This window comes from Megascapheus bottae, chromosome 11, assembly GCF_031878675.1.
Source record: "Megascapheus bottae isolate mThoBot1 chromosome 11, mThoBot2.hap1, whole genome shotgun sequence".
Lineage (NCBI taxonomy): Eukaryota > Metazoa > Chordata > Mammalia > Rodentia > Geomyidae > Megascapheus > Megascapheus bottae.
Window position 1 is genome coordinate 1,235,803 of NC_143519.1, and position 10,683 is coordinate 1,246,485.

The 10,683-nt window shown below is 50.2% G+C and overlaps 1 protein-coding gene across 1 annotated transcript in view; it reads left to right on the forward strand.

The window, feature by feature from the left end:
- The first annotated feature begins 1,197 nt into the window (after positions 1–1,197).
- Tubgcp3 (tubulin gamma complex component 3) overlaps positions 1,198–10,683 on the forward strand; it is a 52,800-nt gene continuing 43,314 nt past the window's right edge. The window contains 5 exon segments of the mRNA XM_090341869.1: positions 1,198–1,341; positions 4,577–4,620; positions 4,622–4,688; positions 8,215–8,282; positions 9,886–9,966. Of these exon segments, the coding sequence (XP_090197995.1) occupies positions 1,266–1,341; positions 4,577–4,620; positions 4,622–4,688; positions 8,215–8,282; positions 9,886–9,966 (336 nt within the window). The 5' untranslated portion in view covers positions 1,198–1,265.

Sequence of the window (10,683 nt, forward strand, 5' to 3'; positions counted from 1 at the left end):
AAGAATGGTAATCTGTGGGGTTAGCCCGTTTTATTCTGGATGAAATTTGTGAGATATCTTGCTTTACTATGTCATCACAGTGGTTTTCTCCTGTCTTTCCTATATTAATTACGCAGAATATATTCTAGACGGGCCTCAAACTTGTGATCCCAAGTGCTGGCTTTCCAGGTGTGTGCTACCATGCCTAGAGGGGTCTCTTCACTAACTCAGATTACCTCCCACTTCTTTCATACAATGTAGATTTAATGTGCAAATCCTGTATATTTTAGGTCACGTGAACCCCTACTTCATGGTTTTTTGAAACTGAAATAAACCTTAATTTTTCTATTATTCATCTATTCTTTGAGACATTGGGACCTGAACTCAGCTTTGTGCATACCTGGCAAGCACTCTACCACTTGAATTATGCTTCCAACCTGTTTTTATTTTGACTTTGATAAGGTCTTGGTACCCTCCGGGCTGGCCTTGAATTCGGTCCTCTTGCCCGTACCTCCCATTATTAGTTTATAGAAATGTAATGGACGTTTTGTCCTTCAGCTCACTCCTATTAGCTCTTCATTATTCTGGAAACTTTTTTTTTCTTTTCCAGTCCTGGGCCTGGGCTCAGGGCCTGAGCACCGTCCTTGGCTTTCTCAAGGCTGGAGCTCCACCACCGGAGCCTCAGCCCCGCTTCCGGAATCTTCTGTGTGTGCGGCAGGGAGGACTGGAGCCCGGGACTGGGTGCGCTAGTCCACGCTGCCGGCCCTGCCCCTCCTGTGAACAACAAGAATCCCTCGGCATCCGCGGTAACGTGCGGCGGGGCCGGGGCAGCGGGCGGCTGTGCGGGAGGCCGGGCGCGGCCACGCCGGAGCCCGCGCCGGCCCTCAGCAGCAAGGACGACCGCCCCCGGGGCTCCGCGCGTCGGGGGCCGTGGGGGGCCGGGCGGGGCGAGGCGCGGGGACGCAGGCGCTGACGGGCCCCGCGCCGCCGTCCCGAGCCCGGAGGCAGCTGCGCCGCGTGGACTCACCGTGGAGGGGGACCCGGCCCCGTGCGGCTTTCCGGAACCTTTCCCGCGCCGCGCTCGGCTCTTCCGGCGCGCGGGCGGAAGCGGGGGCCGCGGCGGGCCCGGATGTGGGGGCCGCGCATGCGCGCCGCGCCGCGTCCGCGGGGAGCGGGGCCCGGTGGGAAGCGCGCGCTGGGGCCGCTTCCGCGAACATGGCAGCTCCGTAGCCGGGGCTTCGGGGCCGGGGGCCGTGGGGAGGCCGTCGCGCGCGCCCGGGGCGACGATGGCGACCCCCGACCAAAAGTCGCCCAACGTCCTCCTGCAGAACCTGTGCTGCCGCATCCTCGGTCGGAGCGAAGGTAGGCGCGTCCGCCGGGGCCGCGGCTCAGCCCGGGGCGGGCGGGCGAGGCCGGCCGGGGGGGGGGGCGCGCCGCGGGCCTGGCGTGCGGCCCCGGGGCCGCCGGGCTGGGGCTCGCGCCCTCGCGCCTCCGTCCCCGCTCCCGGGGCTGTGGGGCGCGGCGGGCGGGAGCCGGCGGAGCGGCCCGCGGGGCGGAGGCCGGGCTGCGGGGGCGGAGGCGCGAGGGCGCGGAGGCCGGGCCCGCCCCGCCTGGGCGCCCGGGCTTCGGTCCCCGCCCCGCCCCGCCCGTCCCGCTCCGCCCCGCCCGCCCCGCCTGGGCGCCCGGGCTGCGCTGCCCGCCCGCCTGGGCGCCCCGGCTTCGGTCCCCGCCCCGCCCCGCCCGGCCCGCTCCGCCCCGCCCGCCCCGCCTGGGCGCCCGGGCTGCGCTGCCCGCCCCGCCCCGTCCCGTCCCGCCCGCCCGCCCGCCTGGGCGCCCCGGCTTCGGTCCCCGCCCCGCCCGCCCCGCCTCGCCCGCCCCGCCTGGGCACCGGGGCTGCGCTGCCCGCCCGCCTGGGCGCCCCGGCTTCGGTGCCCGCCCCGCCCCGCCCGCTCCGCGCGCCCCGCGCCGGAGGCCTTTCGGGCGGCCTGACCCCGGTCTCCCGCGCTCGTCGCCTGGCCGGGCCGTCGACGGCGCTCTCCGGCCGCAGCGCCCGGACGGCGCGCACGGGGGCCGGCGGCGTGGGAAGGAGCGTTCCGCTCGGTGAAGCCCTAGAAGTGGCGTGTGAAGGGGGTGCGAGCCGGTGTAGCCGGCCGGCTGTCGCGTGGGGAGGCCCGGCGGGAGGTCCAGGGTAGACCCAGGCCCTGCACGCGCCCCCCACGGCAGCGAGCCCGGACTGGTGCCGCCCAGCTCAGGACTGGAAAGAGAGACCCCCAAGCGGTAACTCCTAGATGCGGTGTGTCAACGAACTCCTGCCAACGGAGGGATGTTTGCTCTGGGGTTGACACTGGTTTTTGCCAGTCCTGGGCCTTGAACTCAGGGCCTTGGCACTGATTCTGGGCACTCTTTGCTCAAGGCCAGCCCCCGGTCACTGGAGTCACCCAAATACTTCTCCTAGGTGCCACCCCCTGAAAGTTCCACCTCCCTCCTGCTGTCCCTCCCACAGGGCAGTTCAGGATCCAAACTCTCCTGCCCTGTTTTTCCTCCTTAATGCCTATGAATTTGCTTGAAACACACAGTGCCTGCCCGTGATAAGAAACCCAGCTCCACATTCCTGTTCATCCCAGGCACTATTTTGGTTATGTCTTTGCACACAGCCGTTATTGACGTCTTTGGCTGGTTTTGGGTTTTCTACTTTCTGAGAGGCAGCACTTTTCTAATAGAGAAGGAATAAACAAAGGGCATCTTTGACATTTCAACATGTTTTCAGGTATGGCTACCATATACGATACACTGAGTTAGGTGGATGTGATTCCAGCCACCAGCAAGCCACAGGCGTCACCTGTGTTTCTTTTGATGTTACAGATTTTCCTTCTGTTTCTGTGGTGACTTGGTGAACTTGTAGGTCATACACAATCTTCCTTTTTGGGAAGATCAGGTGTACTAACTGTACATCAAAGCATTTACATGTACATTAAAGTATGCGTTACAGGTACAGGTGGTCCTCTGAGACAACCCATGGGTAATAGGTCTACAGGTTCATCTAGCCAAGGATTTTGTAGTATGTACTTAATTATTCAAGTGATTGTGTTTTTACTAGGACTCTTTTGTTGTTACTATTTCCTAAACAATACAACTTTTTTTTCCTTCTTTTTGCTAGTCTTGGGGCTTGAACTCAGGGCCTGAGCAATGTCCTTGGGCTTTCTTAAGGCTAGAGCTTTACCACTTGAGCCACAGCACCACTTCTGGCTTTTTCTGTGTATGTGGTACCAAGGACTGGAACGTAGGTCTTTGTGCATGCTAGGCAAGCACTCTACCATTGGGCCAAACTCCTGGCCCCTGTGACAACTCTTTATAGGACATTTACAGTGTATCCGGTACTAAGCATAGCTTAGAAATAGTTTAAAATATGTAAGGTTAAGTTATTGAATTGTAAAATAAATCAGTATTTTAAACTTGTTTAGATGGTAGATATGGATAGTTACTGAATACATTAACTTTTTGGGGTCCTCCAATTTGAGACTTTAAAGTAGTCCTGGACCATAGAGTTTGGAAGCTACAATTGTAGAGTAAATGGTTTCTACTTTGTATTAGAGCATTGTGTTTCAGCTTGTCCTGTGCATTGGAATCTTGTATGGGTCCACACTGGTGGATGGGGAAAGGGCAGTGAGGAGAGGGAGTGGGGGACATTTTATTGAAGGAAATGTTAACTCTTTGTCATTTGGACTCAATAAATGTGATACTTACTCAGAATAACTACTGTGAGCCCCATCATTAAAGGTTTCTTGTCCACAATACTCTGACTTTTCTGCCTTGGTTGGCTTTGAACTGCCATTGTCAGATGTCAGCCTCCTGAGTAAGGCATGAGCCTCTGATGCCTGGCTACAGCACAGCATGATTCCCCCCCCCCACCCCAGATTTTAGGATGATTTTAAACTTGAAGAAAACCTGCAAATGCACAGTTCCCACAATACCATTTCTCTGTTATTAGCATTTTACATTATTGTGTGACTCACTTATGATAGATTGATATCTACTAAGTACCATGCTTAACCTCGCCTCTGTCTGTATTTACTATTCCAGGGTTCTGTCTAGATTGATAGTTACTTTTATTCCTTAAATCTTTTCTGGATTTTTTTTTTATAACTTTGAAAGTTTATTTCATAGAATTTTTCATTTCATATTTGTGGGATGTTCTCTCACGGTTAGACAGGGCTCTGTGTTTTGGGTGAAAGCCACAGAGATGAAATGTGAACTGTCACTGCTGTCACTGCACAGTACTGCTACAGGAGGTGAAGTGTCACTCCTGTCACATGGCATAGTGCTACTGACTGTTGATGTTAGCTTTGCTGCTGACTCAGCGGTGCTGGCCAGGCTTCTCTGGTTGGCTGGTCTGACTTTTCCTGCTCCTTTCTTAGTGATTACCAATCCAGTTTGTTTTCTGTCTTCTAGATTTTTTCAGCTGATTGGCCGTTTGTCTGATCCTCTAATAGCTTTTTTATGCTCTCAGTTAAGCCCTTGGGGAGGTGGAAGGTGGACTCATGTGTCCGTGGCTGTGAGTCCTGAAATGGGACCTGACTGGCTTTTGTTTGTATTTCAGCTGATGTAGCCCAGCAGTTCCAGTTTGCTGTACGTGTTATTGGCAGGCAACTTTGCCCCCACTGTTGAAAGAGACGAGTTCCTCGTGGCTGAAAAAATCAAGAAGGACGTATGTATTCTTCTTAAATGTCATGTTAGATTCTGAAATTAAAACAGGTGTGTTTTCAAATGTATTTTAATATATTTATACCATGAATATACATATATATATTTTTTGTGAGGGGGGGGGTGGGTCATGGGGCTTGAGCACAGCCTGGGCACTGTCCCTGAGCTCTTCAGCTCAAGGCTATCACCCTACTCCTTGAGCTACAGTCCCTTTCCCATTTTCTAGAGGTTAATTGGAGAAAAGAGTCTCAGGTCCTTTGGTGCCCGGGCTGGCTTTGCACCTCAGATTCAGCCTCTTGAGTAGCTAGGATTACAGGCGTGAGCCACCACATCCAGCATACACATGTTTTATTCACGTATTTTAAAGTATTATTAACAAATAATGACAACTCACTATTGTCTTGGCATTAAAACTTGTAGAACATAGTGGAGGAAGTTGGTTTTCAATAGTTGGGCAATATAGTTTGTTTTAGTGTATGGGAAGCAAAGTAACTTGATGGATCACTCTGCTTCCCTGTGGTGTTTACTCATGCTGTCAGTGTTTAGGTGGACCTGTCCACTGAGAGCACAGGTGTGTGCAGTGCTATGGATGTGGACTCGTCTTCTGAGTGTTTTCATGTGGTCAGTGGGTCGTGGGTGGGTTCTGCCCCTGCTGCTCATGCTGTCCACCGCTCTGGACTGGAGGCTTGTTCTCCACACCTGACCGTTTTCTGGGCTGTGGGAGCGGCTTGACTGGAACGAGGTCTGTCTTGACTGTCCTTTTCTTTCAGGGGCCTCGTTGGTACGTTGCCCATTGAACTGGACTTGGGCACGGTTCCAATGTTTTAGCACCCTGACAATCATAAATGTGGGAGGTTGTGTGCTGGAAGCAGTCTCCCGCTGGTCGTTTGTTACAACCTTCCCTGTTCCGTGGGTGGTGTGTTCAGAGCTGTGTCATGAATCGGTGGAGTGGCTTGGGACCCGGGTTGTGACCTGAATTCAGTGGGCTCGGGCTGTGGAGTCTTTGTCCGTCTGCTGCGCCAGAGTGTCGCTCAGCAGGCATCGGCCATGGCTCTTCCTGTCAGCTGTGTCATTTTTTTGGTTTCTGTTATTCATGGTTAGTCATGTTCTGAAAATATTGAACAGAAAATCCCTAAGGCAACAAATTGTGAGTTTTAAATTATGTGCTGCAATCTCCCCAGTCCCTGAATCACCCCTCGTCTGGCATGTCCAGTGGCCTGCACTCCTTGCTCATCTGATGAGCTGTTGTAGTTGTGGCAGTGCTATGGCCACGTGCCTTTTCTTTTTTGACAGGCTTTCACCGTATGTCCCAGGCTACCCACAAACTCATGACACTCGTCCCTCCCCTTCCCACATCGCTGAGAATTGAGGCGTGCGCCTCCATGCCAGCACCTGAATGTGTGGGAGTCGTGACCCTAGCCATTCAGATAAGCCCAGGAGAAGCTGTGAAGTGAGTCCTTCAGATGAAGAGACACAGGGTTAGGTACTGTCGGTCCCACCTAGAGACCCTGGAATCTGTCCCCTGTGGATACACGGGGCAGGTACTATATTATAGACTGAGAGGAGTGTAAAAGTAGAGTGTTCAACCTGCCAATAACCTTGAAGGTTATGTTCCATTTATGTCTATCTGATTGGACTTGAGAAGGGTGCTTCTCATATTCTTGAACTCTAATGTGGGTTACGTTTTAGGTTGATACCTATTAATGTCCTGAATAAATAGACAGTCCATCTGAAATCTTGCTTTTTTCATGGCCTATGGTGATTCTGCAAATACATGTAGTAGTCAGAAATAAAACTTGGAGTTACATTAATAGAAATAGGAAGTCCCTTTCATTTCCTGTGTGTTTCCTGTGTGGGTGAGAGGATTGTTCATGTCGCTGTGGGCGGCTTCTATGAGGTACAGGCATCGCAGCTCTTCTTCTCACCTCCCCTTCTGTGGTGGTCACCTTGACCTGTCCCAGTGTCACAAGGTCTTAGGCATTTAAAGTTTGATTATAGTTGGTGGTATCTTGGACTAGTTGTGTTATAACAATTCTTCACTCTGGAATAACACAGAAGAGCTAACTTTCTATTTTATGTAACTGACTTCAAATATATGACAATATTCTTTTATACCTCAAAACAAACAGCAAAGGCAACATGGATTGGTCATATTTTGTATCTGCTTGTTCCTTAATTTTTTTCCACTGGTGTGCACTGTAACTCAAGGTTTTTCTTTCTCCTTAGCAATTCCAGTCAGCAAACGTCACTTATAAGTAATCAAGTAATCATGGTTGCCTTTTTTTTCCCTTTAACTTACGACTATAATATATTTGGGAAAATTTTATTCTGAAAAAGAACATCACCTGCTTAATCCAAAGGTGTAATTTTTTCTATTGTTTGAAAGTGTAAGTGGCATTTCATTTGAACTGAATGATTCATGGAAGGCACATTGTGTAGACCTTCTTTCTCTGTAGAACTTGAAGGAGCAGATCTGATGGGAATTCCACATCTCCTGTGCGTGATTCATCGCAGCAGTGCTAGGGGGAGCATACATGTCCGGAAACCCTGTGTGGTCCAGGCTGGCCTGGAGCTAGCGCTTGGGATCCCGTGTCTCAGCGTCCCTCCCAAGGGCTGAAATGACAGGCACACACCACCATGCTGTTGTGGAGTTAGCTAAACACAGCTCCTTTCCTGGCAGGTGCAGCTGTCTTTCTCTGTAGTGGAGCTCACTGCCATCCCCACATCTGCTACAGCTTCTTCTCTGAACTCATTTGCTCCTGCTGCTTTCATACAGTTCTGGGGCTAACTAGGCACCTCCAAGAAAATCACCTAGTAAGGCATTTTGGTTTATATTTGGAAACAGTATCTCTACACTACAACAAGCTGAAACATTACTGAAGTTGTTCACAGAGTATGAACTTACCATGAATGTTAGCGCTGCTTTTGAACCTTATTTCCCATTTCCCTCCTAGGTTAGCTAGCTGTTACTACCAGCTAGTTAAATTGATGATAGCTTATACTTAATTAGTAGGTACCATTTCTAGTACGAAATGCTTTGGTTCCCCGCCTAATGTTTTCCATCTGTGACAAGCGGTCAGACTATAGACAGGGCCATCAGCCGCAGAGCTCCTTGAACTTGTGGTCAGGTTCTTGGGGACTCCTTTTGGGATTCTTTTAAATATATTATATATACATATATATACACACACATATATATATATATTTTATGGTGAGTCATCGGGCTTGAACTTGGCTTGGGCATTGTCCCTGAGCTCTTCAGCTCAAGGCTACCACTCTACCCTTGAGCCAAGCCCCACTTCCCATTTTTTTTAGAGGTTAATTGGAGATAAGAGTCTCAAACTCTTTTGTAACCTGGGCTGGCTTTGAACCTTGATCCTCAAATCTCAGCCTCCTGAATAGCTAGGATTACTGGCGTGAGCCAGCGTGCCCGGCATGGAATTCTTTTTAGCACTGTGAGTCATAGGATTGTGGACGGTAAAATGATCATAAAAATGACTTTCAGTGATTAACACAATTTTCTGACTTTTTCAGTTATTCGACAGAGGAGAGAGGCAGATGCTGCATTATTTTCCGAGCTTCACAGAAAGCTTCATTCGCAGGTATGGGCAGGTGTTCTGTGGTCTGTGTGTGAGCAGCGAGGGTCTGGATAGGCACGAGTGGAAGGGTGTTGTGATGGGTTGCACACACATGAACCTCTATTGATGCTGTCGCGTTACATCATTTTCTAATCACTGATGGCTTTATTGGAGGTAGTATTTTCTTTCAAAGCTTCTTTTTAAGGTACTTCTTACACACCCAGCAGTGTGTTTTGTGGAAAGGCAACATATGTATTTAGCCTTTGCAGCCCAAAGGTCAGCATGCCCAGAAAGAATCGACTGCTTGGTGAAGCTGAGGAGGAACAGGCTGGTAGAGGCTGGACAGACAACCAGAGTCAGTGATGCTGTGATGGCTGCTGGAGACTTGGGAGGGAGGAGCGGGAAGGCAGGTGGGAGGAGGACGGTAGGAGGGAGGGATAAGTGCCTTGCAGCTGAGTGTTTCGGAATTCCTTTTTATAGTCCTCTGTTTTGTGTCCTAAATGGATTAATAAAGGAGGAAGAGGTACGTATTTTATGACATTTCTCTTCTTACTGTGTTTAGGAAATTTTAGAAATATTTTGAGATGACAGTGTTGGTATTAAAATTTGGGTAATGTTGAGATATTGAGGGAAGGGTGACATTGTCCAAACAAGAAATGTCTTCATTACCTGACTTACACAAATATAGCTTCTCTGTACATCACCTTTATGATCACCTTTTTTTTTTCTTTGCCAGTCCTGGCTTGAGCTCAGGGCCTGAGCACTGTCCTTGGGCTTTCTCAAGGCTAGAGCTCTACCACTTGAGCCACAGCACCATTTCTGGATTTTTTTGTATGTATGTGGTACAGAGAGAATCGAACCTGGGTCCTCATGCGTGCTAGGCAAGCCCTCTACACTAGGCCAAACTCCCGACCCCATAGCAGTCATTTTTTTTTTTCTTTTTGGGTAAGTCCCTTGGGCTTGAACTCAGGGCCTGGGCAGTGTCCTTGAGCTTTCTCAAGGCTAGCGTTCTACCACTGGAATCACAGCACCCCTTCTGGTTTTTTCTGTGTATTTGATACCAAGGAATCGAACCCAAGGCTTTATGCATGTTAGACAAGTACTGTACCACTAGGCCACGCTTCCAGCCCTAGCAGTAAAACATTTAAAAAAAATTGGGTCTGTAAAACATTTGTTATTAGAGCCTCTAGAAGCCCCGCTCCGGGGAGGTAACGGGTGTTGATGGTGGAGCACTGCCTCTATAACCCTTTTGTTGGGTAGTGCTGTATTCAATATGGGTTTAATGACACAGATGTAGTGCTGCCAGGTGAATTTGAAAATGCCTCTCAGTGACACCGCTGGTGGCTCAGGCTGTGAATTGGGAGCCTGAGATCCGAGTGCTGCCGTCCAGAGTGAGCCCAGTAGGGAAGTCTGTGAACCCTTACCTCCAGTCACTCATGAACAGGCCAGACGTGGAGTTAGAGCTCAGTGGTAGAGGGCTAGCCTTGAGCACAGCAGCTCAACCCCCGGACTGGCGCATGCACATGCTCAAGAAATGCATGTCTTCTTTGGGAATGAATATAATGGAGAAGAAAAGAACATGAAGGTATGTTTGAAGTAGTACTTTTAATATTTTTTTCTAAATCAGGGAGTTTTGAAAAATGCTTGGTCAGTACTCTACCTCTTGCTGAACCTTAGTGAGGATCCTCGCAAGCAGCAAGCAAGCAAGGTAAGCCGCTCTGCAGTAGTGTCCCCGTGCTCCCACTGAATTTCCCTAGCAGCCACCCTGTACTTCAGAGTAGAGCTGAGGAAAAGCAAAAACCTTGTCTAGTCTTGAAAGGCCTGTTTATTTATTCTTTTTAGTTGTGGGACTTTAAACTCAGGGTCTAGGTGCTAACGCCTGAGCTATTTTGCTCAAGACTAGCACTCTACCACTTTGAACCACTGTCACTTCCATTTTTCTGGCCATTAATTAGAGGAGAGAATTGAGCTCTCAAAGACTTTCCTGCCTGGGTTGGCTTTGAGCTGAGATCCTAAGACCTAGGATTGCCCTTGTAAGCTACTAGCGCCTGTGGGCTTTTTTTTTTTTCCCGCCAGTCCTGGGGCTTGAAACTCAGGGCCGGGTGCTGTCCTTGCTTGTCTCAAGGCTAGAGCTCTACCACTTGAGCCACAGCGCCACTTCTAGCTTTTTTCTGTATTTGTGGTACTGAGGAATTGAACCCATGGTGGGCAAGCATTCTATTACTAGGCCATACTCCTGGCCCCCCCTTCCCCTCTTTTTTTTTATTTTCTTCTTGCCAGTCCTGGGGCTTGAACTCAGCCTGGGCAGTGTCCTTGGACATTTTTTGCTCAAGACTAGCACTCCTGCCACTTGAGCCACAGTGCCACTTCCAGTTTTTTCTGTATATGTGGGTCTGGGAAATTGAACCCAGGGCTTTGTGCATGA